The 12,853-nt window shown below is 44.2% G+C and overlaps 1 protein-coding gene across 1 annotated transcript in view; it reads right to left on the bottom strand.

Annotated features, from left to right (window-relative positions):
* The window catches only part of LOC142250067 (dimethylaniline monooxygenase [N-oxide-forming] 2-like), a 79,110-nt gene that overhangs the window by 20,274 nt on the left and 45,983 nt on the right, over positions 1–12,853 (bottom strand). The window contains exons 4-5 of the mRNA XM_075322126.1: positions 12,548–12,690; positions 4,059–4,258 (exon numbers count right to left, since the gene is read on the bottom strand). Of these exons, the coding sequence (XP_075178241.1) occupies positions 4,059–4,258; positions 12,548–12,690 (343 nt within the window). The remainder of the gene's footprint in view (positions 1–4,058; positions 4,259–12,547; positions 12,691–12,853) is intronic.

Genomic DNA, 12,853 nt, shown 5'->3' with positions numbered 1-12,853 from the left:
GGGTCAAACTTGCCTGACATTAAGAATTTCTGGCTTAATACTAGCTAGAAAAACAAAGCTAGTATTAACTCATTATTACCCAGCAAGCCACCCGGCTTCAGGGCTGCTGAAGAGTTGGATACAGCGCCAGATGATGGCGCTTCTATGAAAGCGCCATTTTCTGGGGTAGCTGTGGACTGCAATTCACAGCAGAGGGGCCCAGAAACCTCGGGCTAACCTGATTCCAAGATTCCAATCCCCAGCTGCCTAGTTGTACCTGGCTGGACACAAAAATGGAGCGAAGCCCACGTCGTTTTTTTTATTTAATTATTTCAGGAAGTTCATTAAATAGTTAAAAAAAGGGCTTCCCTATATTTTTAGTTCCCAGACGGGTACAAATAGGCAGCTGGAGGTTGGGGGCAGCCGTACCTGCCTGCTGTACCTGGCTAGCATACAAAAATATGGCTAAGTTCATGTAATTTTGTTATTTTTTATTTTTTTTGGCAAAAAAAAATAAAAAATGCTTCCCTGGATTTTCCATTGCCAGTGAAGGTAACACCAAGCAGTTGGGGGTTAGCAGCCAGTAGCTGCTTGGATTACCCTTAGCTAGCAATACAAAAAATGCAGCGTAAGCCCATATATATATATATATATATATATATATATATATTTTAATTATTTATTTAAATAACTAAAAAAAAATGGGCTTCCCTGTATTTTGATTGCCTGACATCACAGTACTGTAAAAATAAATCATTAAAAAAAAATTTAGTATTGCTCTCCTGATCAACTATGTTCCTTACCTCATGAGCAGGGTATTGCAGTAGCTTACAGATGCATGGTTACCGCCACTCACTGTGTTTGAACACAGGAAGCTGAGCTGACAGCCGCTCTGAGCATAAATTTTTTTATTTAAAAAAAATAGTTTAAAAAAAAAAAATGACGTGGAGTCCCCCCCTTTTTGATAGCCAGCTAGGGTAAAGCAGAAAACCACAGCTGGCAGCTTTACCGTGGTTGGTGATTCAATGTGGAGGTCACGCCAGGCTCTTTTTATAATTATTTTATAAATAATAATAATTACAAAAAAAAAAAGTAGGGTCCTCCCCAAATTGGATCACCAGCCAAGGTAAAGCGGACAGCTGTGGTCTGGTATTCTCAGGGTGGGAAGGTCCATAGTTATTGGCCCTTCACAGCTTAAAAATAGCAGGCCGCAGGCGCCCCAGAAGTGGCGCATCCACTAGATGCGCCAATCCTGGTGCTTCACCCCAGCTCATCCCATTCCCTGGTGCAGTGGCAAACGGGGTAATAAATGGGGTTGATACTAGCTATAAGGTCACATGACATCAAGCCCAGCAGATGGTGATGTCATGGCGTCTATCAGATACCCGACATCACATACTGTCAGTACTAACAAAAAAAAGACAAAAAAAATGCATTTGAAAAAACAGCGGCAGTGTCTATTGTGAAGGATGGGGCCACGGGGGATCAATGCTACACAGGTACCGTAGGACACCGGGGAACACCAGTGGGGTTATAGAGGATGACCTGGCAGGGCCTGGGGAGGAGTTTTCTGCCACATGTGTCATGGCACATGCGACAGAAATCAGAAGAGTAGGGTGAATGCGGCCGGCACGCTGCTGTGCGCGCGGCCATCTTGGATTTCCGGGAGGTGGTCAGGGGGGGACACTTTGGCGACACCGGGGGACCGGAGGGGACCGGCGAGGAGATTTATCTCCCATCTGACATGTTTTTTCATGCCAGATGAGAGATAAATAATTTTTTACGGGCGCTGTCATTTACTGTAACGTGATCATCGGTATACTGGTGATCAAGTGAGCGGGGACCGGAAAAAACGGCCTGAATCATGATCTCCAGGGTCTCAGCTATCCCCTGAAACCACGGAGATTTTTTGACGCTGGAGGGCGCTATTCACTTATTATTCACCGTTTCTGCCTGCTGTTTATAAACAGCAGATCAGAATATGGCTACATTCACACGACCGATCCGTTTTTGCGGTTTGCAAAAAACGGTCTGTTTTTTTCACGGATGCATCCATGTGGCATCTGTTTCCGTTCCGTATACCGTATGTCATCCGTTTGTCATCCGTGTGCCATCCGTTTTTTTGCGTACTACAAAAAAACTGAAGGAGGGAAAATACATAAATTTACCCAGGATCCATAGCTTCAATCTACATGAGGCGGTCACATGTTCACTCCAGTGCCATTTTCTACTGCTTTTCACAGCGTAGCGCACTCTGATGATTTCCTTGTGCTTGTGCACTTTATATCAGCCTTTTCTGTCATTATAATGGCAGAAAGACACATAATGTCCCACTCTCCTGCATTTTGTAATTTTGCACCCTTTGGTGTCTTTCATGTGGTACTAAGGAGTGCTTAGCCTTGTATTTAGCCAAAAAAGTAAATACATTTAAAAAAAAAATGTTATTTTTGAAACCCAGCTAGGGTAAAGCAGACGGCTGCAGCCTGCAGAAAACAGCTGGCAGCTTCACCTTGGCTGGTAATCCAAAACTGAGGGCACCCCACGCTGTTATTTTAAATTAAATAAATAATTTAAAAAAAAAAAACACGTGGGGTTCCCCCCAAAATTGGATCACCAGCCAAGGTAAAGCGGACAGCTGGGGTCTGATATTCTCAGACTAGGGAGGTCCATGGTTATTGGACTCTCCTCAGCCTAAAGATAGCAGGCCGCAGCCGCCCCAGAAGTGGCGCATCCATTAGATGCGCCAATCCTGGTGCTTCACTTCAGCTCATCCCGTTGCCCTGGTGCGGTGACAAACGGGGTAATATATGGGGTTAATACCAGATGTGTAATGTCACCTGGCATCAAGCCCTGGGGTTCGTGATGTCAGGCGTCTATCAGATACCCGACATCACCAACCCAGTCAGTAATAAAAAAAAAATAGACGACAAACACATTTTTATTTGAAAAAACACTCCCCAAAACATTCCCTCTTTCGCGAATTTATTAGAAAGAACAACAAATCCAGGTCTGGTGTAATCCGAGAGGGTCCCATGATGATCCATACCATAGTCAATGTCCCAGTCAATGAAGAACAGAATGTTCCATATTGGCTGGAAGAGCAATGCAGTGACCTGAGCTAACATCAATAGGTCAGCCGAGGTCACTGCAGGGCATGACAAGTGCTGCTGTCAGGATGATAGCGAGGTAGAGTACCTGCGGTGATCGCTGCACTCCTGACAGCAGAGCTGTCACTGCAGGGAATGACAAGTGCTGCTGTCAGGAGGATAGCGAGGTACATTACCTGCGGTGATCGCTGCACTCCTGATAGCAGAGCTGTCACTGAGTTCAATGACTGCCGCCTTCACAACAAAGTATCGCGGGTGCCTGTGACGTCACCGCTAGTCACAGTCTCGGGTCGGCAGCGAGAGGAGATGTGACAAGCGGCGGCCATGGAGGACAGTGACAGCGATGACGTCGGGAGGGCAGGACTTCATCACCGCAGGTAAGGAACTTTACTAACCTCCTGACGGCAGCGCTTTTCATCCCCGTGGCTGCTGTCACTGCAGTGTTGGCAGCTGCGGACACCGTACAGTGCGGGCAGCTGCAGACACTGGAGAGTCGGCAGCTGCGGACACCGTACAGTGCGGGCATATGCTGACACTGCAGTGTGGGCAGCTACAGACACCGTACAGTGCGGACAGCTGCAGACACTGCTGAGCTGGCAGCCGCGGGACTGGAGCGGGACACAGACTGCAGCGGCATCTGACGGAAGTCACACGGAAGTGCTTCTGTGTGGCTCTCGGGGATTTTTGCACACACAGCTAGGATAAACATCGGGTTACTAAGAAAGCGCTTTGCTTGGATACTCGATATTTACCCTGGTTACCAGCTTACCGCAGGCTGCCAGCGACGGCTCCCTGCACACGTAGCTGTAAAAAGCCATGCTTTTAGTGATCGAACCGTTTTCGACTGTAACTCGAACTGCCCAACTTTTAGCAAATTGTTCGAGTTCGTCAAACGACTTGAACACCCCCCAAAATCACTCAAACATGAAATTGGCGAACCTCGAACCTCAAACATCGCTCATCTCTACTTACGTGTCTTTAGGTAGTAAACCATAATTTGCATGGTCAAACCAGCTGTTCATTTGCTTTCCAATCATATTGTTCAAAAGTCGAGCAGGCAAACAAGTACTGATCCAGTAATGCCAACGAGACGACTGGTGCATATCTACGGGCAGCCCATCGTGGGAAATGCGGCTTAGTACCCACGTCCCCTGTCTGGTGCTGACGTATACCTGAAACAAAATAAAATACAGAATCTAAAACTTATTTTAGCTTCAGCTTATATATGTTTCATCATTCCTCTACATTCAGAAGAAAACAAAAACTAAAATCTAAGACAAGTATGTACGTACATTGCTATCTAACACAATAAAATATTGTTTGTAATTCTGCATAAACTGGGTGTTTTATTTTTTGCCTTTTAAACAAGGTATAGGACTTTACAGAAACATTTCTCAATGGTATTACACCAAACTTGGTTATTCAATTATTTTTATTTACATTTGCGATTTAATTGGGCGCTTCGCAACAAAAATAATTTGCCGGTAGCATTTCCCAGACTGATGTAGCATTAGAGAGCTAACATCATTTTGCAACACCACACAGGACTCCCCATAATGCCTTGCAGCTATGGCGTCTAACAAATTATCATACCTTGTACAGTTATGGTCAGTACCTCGACCATTACAAATCAGTGATTCCCAATGGAGCAGTTCTTATGGTTCTAGGGGTATTCTCTCTCCTATATAGCCTAAGCTCTTATTGTCAGTGGGGTAAGCTCTTATGGTCAGCAAGGTCTTCTCTCTCCCGTAGAGTGTAAGTTCTTATGGTGTCACGCTAGGTATGGGGAAATACAGAGCAAACGACAAAAAGGGAGGGGAGGAGGACTGAGGGAAACCCTATGTCTAGAGGAGAGGGAGAAAGTGAATCTTGAGAAAACCTTCAGTTAGCCCCTTGATTCCCTGACATTCCTAGATAGGTTCCACACCTATGTGCCGAGCAGGATACCTGACCCTGGCTGACACTGAACTTGGCCCTAGGTAATGAACAAGCAGGATGAGTTCTAGTCAACCCCACTAAGGGTGCCTTCACACTTTAGCGATGCAGCAGCGATCCGACCAGCGATCTGACCTGGTCAGGATCGCTGCTGCATCGCTACATGGTCTTTAGAATGATAGAGTTGGAGTAATTACACATGTTTATATGATACAAAAAGATATATTTTATTGATACAAAATTACACTCATGATAAACCCAATTAAAAAACATTTAAAAATTGAAGTATTACAGCGTATGATGCACACAAAAATGGAGGAAAAACACCGCGGTTAAACCTCTGATTTCACCTGTGTTGATTACAATAGGGTACACATAGTTATCATGTCATGGATCTTTAATATAAAAAGAAGTCAATGTATGATCAGGACTGAAGTTCACACCCCAAAAAAATATCTTAAAGTATCTATAATGTTAATACATTAAAGCATATTAGCTATTTGTGAGCTGTCACTACACATATAAAATATTGGGGCAATGAAAAGAAGCCCAGTCTGTACGGCCATGCTGATACAACTTGCCCACAAACTAGTTTTTGAGTTATTGAAAATTATAACTGAGTAGCAGCAGAAAAATCACACACTCCTGTTTAAATCGTATTCAATGATTATGCTCTATAAACACATATTCAGCAGCCTTAATTATAACAGGGTGACATAAGGCAGCAACTCTAAATGCAAAAGAGGCAGTGATTCCATTACAATTGTGGCAGGCAAGGCTGAAATAACACTAGGTGTGTCAGTTTCCCAGAGACTGGATTTCACTGCAGTGTGAGGGACTCCGATCCTGAACAGTCAAATGCAGTCAAATGCAATACAAATGTGAAGAGGTCCCTAAAACACATAAGATCTACTTGATTGTATTCATGTGAAATCAAAAGGGTTATACCATACCCATGTTGGTGTATAGCAGGTGTCCCCTCCTATGCCCCGATGCGCATTTCACATCGAGCTTCCTCAGGGGGCTGCTGGTTAATCGGAACTCCTCATCTTATGTAGCCACCATATTCCTATCAGATCAGCTGTAGTTCATTAGCGGCGCGCGCATGCCGCCGTCCGCCCACCGCTCCAGACCCGCCGCTAGTCAGCGGTGAAGGCATGCACGCGCCGACCATGCTTGGCCAGCGCGCACACGCCGTCCCATAGACAGCAGCGCAGCTCCGGGCGGGAGGCGGAGTGCGGAAGGCACGCGCACAGAGCCACAGTGACTTTACAACCACCGTACCCCAGATCATGGCACGTGCCCACTAGTCCAGCGAATAGAGACCACAGGTAACGTTAACCCTGTGTATAAATATACAGGTAAGAGTCCATAATGGGCAAATTTACAAACACCAGGGTCAACAAAAGTATACTGGACACCACTGTATAGGCACTCACATGTGACAAACAGAAGTAAAGAGATATAAGGCTCATATTACATATTTGTACTATATTGGCCATGCATCCGGCATTACTAATCACTTGATTGGGTCGCATATCCCATCATGGCACAAATATATACGGTTCCTCAATAGGTACTCTGTTCACTGTATTCTTGAACGGCAGAAGTCACTAATTGACATAGGGAGTTATATCCAGTCCGCAGTGGGTAGTCAGCGGGGGTACGGAAAAATTGTGGGGGATGACAGAAAACTGCAATAAATATGAATAAAAAGGCGTGTTAAAAACCGATTAAAAACATGACAACAGAAAACAATAGAGAGATTACGCAGCGAATTCAGATACTAAACATGTTTAACCGCGGTGTTTTTCCTCCATTTTTGTGTGCATCATACGCTGTAATACTTCAATTTTTAAATGTTTTTTAATTGGGTTTATCATGAGTGTAATTTTGTATCAATAAAATATATCTTTTTGTATCATATAAACATGTGTAATTACTCCAACTCTATCATTCTAAGGTCTCTAAAGGAGTTAGCATAAAAAATATCTTTATTAAAAATGAAAAACTGGATTTTTTCATGTTTGTTTATCGCTACATGGTCGCTGGTGAGCTGTCAAACAGGCAGATCTCACCAGCGACCAGTGACCAGCCCCCAGCCAGCAGTGACGTGCAAGCGACGCTGCGCTTGCACGGAGCCGGCGTCTGGAAGCTGCGGACACTGGTAACTAAGGTAAACATCGGGTATGGTTACCCGATGTTTACATTAGTTACCAGTGCACACCGCTTAGCTTTGCTCTCCTAGCTACAGTACACATCGGGTTAATTAACCCGATGTGTAATGCAGCTACATGTGCAGAGAGCAGGGAGCCGTGCACACTGCTTAGCGCTGGCTCCTTGCTCTCCTAGCTACAGTACACATCGGGTTAATTAACCCGATGTGTACAGCAGCTACATGTGCAGAGAGCCGGAGCTGGCAGCACAGGCAGCGTGAGAGCTGCGGAGGCTGGTAACTAAGGTAAATATCGGGTAACCACCTTGGTTACCCGATGTTTATCTTGGTTACAGCTTACCGCAGCTGCCAGACGCCGGCTCCTGCTCCCTGCTCGCTTCATTTGTCGCTCTCTCGCTGTCACACACAGCGATCTGTGTGCCACAGTGGGAGAGCGCCTTTGAATAAAACGAACCAGGGCTGTGTGTAACGAGCAGCGATCTCGCAGCAGGGGCCAGATCGCTGCTCAGTGTCACACACAGCGAGATCGCTAATGAGGTCACTGCTGCGTCACAAAAAGTGTGACTCAGCAGCGATCTCGGCAGCGAGCTCGCTGTGTGTGAAGCACCCCCAAGTCCTAAAGAACACACAGGAAAAATAAACAGAGGAAAGCAAACAACTTATCTCCAAGATGACTTATGGTCATGTCACACACAACGACAGCGACGACGACGTCGCTGCTAAGTCGCCATTTTCTGTGACGTAGCAGTGACCTTGCTAGCAATGTCGCTGTGTGTGACATCTAGCAACGACCTAGCCCCTGCTGTGAGGTCGCCGGTTGTTGCTGAATGTCCTGGACCATTTTTTGGTCGTTGCTCTCCCGCTGTGAAGCACACATCGCTGTGTGTGACAGCGAGAGAGCAACGAACTGAATGTGCAGGGAGCAGGGAGCCGGCTTCTGCGGACGCTGGTAACCAAGGTAAATATCGGGTAACCAAGCAAAGGCTTTGCTTGGTTACCCGATATTTACCTTCGTTACCAGCGTCCGCAGCTTCTTGAAGCCGGCTCCCTGCACACATAACCATTTTACACATCGGGTAACTATAAGCAAGACGCTTTGCTTAGTAACCCTATGTGTACTATGATTATGAAGCACAGCGTCGTTACACGGGTCGCTGGTGGCTGGAGGCTGATCTCTGATCGCTGTGGAGATCTGCCTGTTTGACAGCTCACCAGTGACCTTGTAGCGACGCTCCAGCAATCTCTGCCAGGTCAGATCACTGGTGGGATGGCTGAAGCGTCGCTATGTGTGACGGTACCTTTAGGGAGAAGAACAGCAACATTCTACAATGTTTTTCTACAGGATTACAAGCAGACTGCTTGCAATCAGGACAATATAGAAAATTAACTATCACCAGCCGCAAACCAAGGGGAAATGCAGGTGTATAAAAGACACAGAGGGTGAGGGAAAATTATTAGCGGCTGAAAGGAAAAGATCTCAGCAGGTTTCTAAAGGGGAAGGAGTAAGCCTTAGCAGAGAAAATGCACAAAACTCCATTCACACCATAGAGAAAGGATGGAATATCAAGGAGCAGTTTATGCAGCCAAACGCAGTGACCTTCTGTAGCCGGACATCACAGGGTTGTTTGTCAACCAGGACACGCCTATGACATACGGTCAGTAGGGTCCTCTCTTCCTCTCTCCTATAGAGGATAAGCTCTTAGGGTCAGAGAGGTACTCTCTCTCTCTGTTTTGTACCCCATGTGTGCATATCTAGGTGTGAATGTAGCAGTACCTCATCCGCCTGAGCACAGATTACAGGAGAGAGGAGCCCAGTGCTCGCCCTACTGAAAAAGTGGGAGAAGAGTGTGAGACACTAGCCATAGACTAAAGACTATTGGACCAATGGACGTAGAGCAGACTTTTTACAGCACAGAGCACCGGTCACATCAATCTTATTGTTGTGTTTTATTAGAGATTGCTTGCTCATCAGTTTAAGATACTCAATTTGAAGGGGGAAGGAGTTGTAATAGGCTGTCTGACTAGTTGGCCTCCTTTGACTCTAATGTAATCAGGTATGCAGTAGGATTTATTATCCTTCATCTGTTGGGGGTTGTTATTCTTTTGTTCCTCTCTGCAGGGGGCTTGTCTAATACACAATCCTGCAGACAAGGCTTAAGACTGGGCTTATGGAACCTCAATACTTTGAGCTACATGAAGAAAATGTCTAAGGGGGTGGGTGTGATGACTACTTCTACACACCCAGGAGGATGATCCCAAGAGAGGTAGAGCAATAAGACACATGTTTGGTTAGTGAGAAAGTTAGTGCTGTGAGGTGATGGGGCAAGGACCTATTGCTACAGCCAAGTCCTGGTGTAGGAGGATGGCGAATAGCGCCCTCTCCTATGAAGACGGTGTAAATATGTATTGTATGTGTAATGACAAAGGTAGGATGTAGCAGAGCCGAACTGGCGCATTGTTCGGCTCCACTTAGTGGTTACCGCTAGTATAGATTAGATGGTGAGGAAATGTATACGTTTATATGTTCTAAATATTGTGTATAGTATGTACTGGTCCCTCGTGCTGTGTTCGGTAGGAGATGTAGTACAGGGCCAGGTATAGAACTAGGAACTAGGGACTAGGAACTAGGGTTAAAAGCAGCAGAAGGAGAGGAGAGGAGGAGAAGGTAGTTAGCATAAGAGTTAGAATAGGGAACACAGAAAGTACAGTAAAAGGGTTGCCAAGAAGACAGAGATAGGTGGGAGGAGTAAGCAGAGGGTTACAGCATGTGTGCAGAAATAATTTAGTAAGTTAAGTGGCAGGAATTGTGAGAGCTAGACAGGGCTCCGTGCTAGGGTCTGCCTGAGCTGGAGGGAATCCTCCTATATGTGTCAAGACCTCACCCAGCAAATGGGCATCAGATTGACCTTGGACCGGTGGGACCCTGGGACTCAGAGACCCCAGCGGGACCTCGTACTGGCCAGGAGAGGCTGCGCGTCCGGATGTGGGCAAAAGTGAGACACGGTGATTAATGCAACCCAAAAACTCAGATCCTTACAAGCACAATTGAATCAATGGTGACCGAAAAATAAATTATAATCTCTCTCATTAAAAGTGTTTCCATTGTGAAGACTTTTGCATTCTACAAATAATTGAGCTTATATTATTTGTATCAACTCTTCAAATATAGACACTCTTTGTCACCATTATTGCTTATGTAATAATATATGAAATCACATGATTGTTCTGTGTCTATTACCAAATGAGCACTAGACTTTACCAGATTGTTGGCCATAACCTACTCTGTCAACCATGAAAAAAGTCTTTTAGAAAATCTGAAATCACAAAAGTATTGCCTTCTTAAAAGATTTCTTGAACACATATCACCAGAACAAGTCTTTAAGGGGGTTTTCCAAAGAACTAAGTTAATTTTAAAGTTGATTTTAATCAATTGATCTAAAGCCTGCTTTACACGTTGCAATTTCGCATACGATATCGTATGCGATTTGCAACGCCCCCATCGTATGTATGGCACGTTCAATTTGTTGAACGTGCTGCATAAACGATTAACCCCCGTCACACATACCTACCTTCCATACGACCTCGATGTGGGCGGCGAACGTCCACTTCCTGGAGTGGGAGGGATGTTCTGCGTCACATCGACGTCACGCGGCAGCCGGCCAATAGAAGCGGAGGGGTGGAGCTGAGCGGGACGTAAACATCCCGCCCACCTCCTTCCTTCAGCATTACCGGCCGGGAACCGCAGGACGTAGGTAAGATCTGTTCATCGTTCCCGGGGTGTCACACACTGCAATGTGTGCTACCCCGGGTACGATGAACAATCTGACGTACAATTCATGAGGAATGTACGACGTGCGTACGATGAACGTTTTACCGTTCAATCACAATCGCACATAGCAGTTACACACTGCAATGTAACTTACAATGCCGGATGTGCGTCACTTACGACGTGACCCCGCCGACACATTGTAAGATACATTGCAGCGTGTAAAGCGGGCTTTAGAATGATAATTTATACAATTTGATGTGTTTGAAAAAAATGTTTCTGTTCTGAGATAATCTAATATATGTGTCCCTGCTTTGTACTGTGTAATGGCCGTGTCTGACCGTATAGGGACATTGTCTGATCATACCACATCTTGTGGGCAGGGTAGGACACAAAAGAGAGAACACAAACATTACAGTATGGGATCACAGCTGATTCTTTTTGTGAAGTAAAAAATTTCCCTACCTATTTAAAAAAATGTTAAACCTCAAAGAAAGAATAATTTGCGATCCCATGCTGTAATGTCTGTATATTTTGTTTTTTTTACTACTTCCCCGGCCAAAAGATATGGTATGATCAGACCATTTTCCTGTAGGGTCAGACACAGCCATTACACAGCACATACCAGGGACACATATAGAAGTTTAACACATCCAATTGTGAACATTATTATTATTCCAAGATCAATTGATTAAAATTAACTTTGTTCGTTTGACAACCCCTTTAAGTTAGCAAGGAATGATGTCCTTTTAAGACCCGATTCTTGCAGAATTGTGAATGCAGATCTTTATTAAAATGCAGACTAGAACACAGAATCAGATTAAGTAAATATATTTTCAGTAAATCAGAACAGAAATTGTAGAAAACATATTTTGAATTTTAATTGAAACAAGTTGCCATCAATTAAAAAGTGAATTCGTACAGCAATATTTGACCTTATTCAATAGTCAAAGACATTAAAAGTGGACTTTGCAATAATGGGATGATTCTGCATTTTTTTTTATTTCTTTTGTTGGACTTATTCCATGAATGTAGGCCTTATGGGAAAATTGCACAATATTCCAAGAACAAGCATTAGTAGGTCAGCGAAAACTTTTAAGTTTAACCCATTCCTTATTTTTTGACTAGGAGAGGACAAGTTCAGGGGCGGACATACTATTGGTGCAACCTGTGCGGTCATATAGGGGCCCAAGAGGTAAGGGGCTCAATTTCTACCTCTAAAACAGGTGAAATTGTGCCTTATGGTGAATATCATTGGACTGCAAGGGCCCAAATATTGTTCTTGCACTAGGGCCCCCTACTGTTTAGTGGACAATTTAGCATTTGTATAGGAGCAACAGTATCAGTGAAGTCATTCTCAGCCTTTTATATATATAAAAAAAATATTAAAAGTCAATAGCACATTTAAAAGTGCTGATTGCATGTATAGTTCATGGGACACAGATACTAATTTTACCTGCCCTTTGCAATTCAAAAATGGTTGCCAATTTTCCTGATGGAGGTCATCACAGAATTCAGGCTCACTGTTTTATTGGTTCTTGGATGTATAAAACAGGATCCATTTACGGAACGCAAACACTTTACCTGCTTGGCTACGGCACTAATTTCCACAGCAATGTCCCCAGCTGAATTTCCAATTCCCACCAACAATACAGTCTTCCCACGATATTCTTCACATTTCTTATAAAAGCGACTGTGGATGTAATGGCCTTTAAAATCATGAATACCTGAGAACAATAAAAGAAATTTCCATCAATGTAAAGAAGAAAAGCATTTCATATTATTAGTTCATTAGTAATATTATTAGTAATAATATTGACTTGATTAGCAGCATTCAATGTAGTAACATTCCAATAGGTAGGTCTTATATATATGATCAGTGGGGGTTTG

Source organism: Anomaloglossus baeobatrachus, chromosome 8, assembly GCF_048569485.1.
Source record: "Anomaloglossus baeobatrachus isolate aAnoBae1 chromosome 8, aAnoBae1.hap1, whole genome shotgun sequence".
Lineage (NCBI taxonomy): Eukaryota > Metazoa > Chordata > Amphibia > Anura > Aromobatidae > Anomaloglossus > Anomaloglossus baeobatrachus.
Note: the sequence above shows the minus strand (reverse complement) of the source record. Positions and strands in the feature narration are given on the sequence as shown.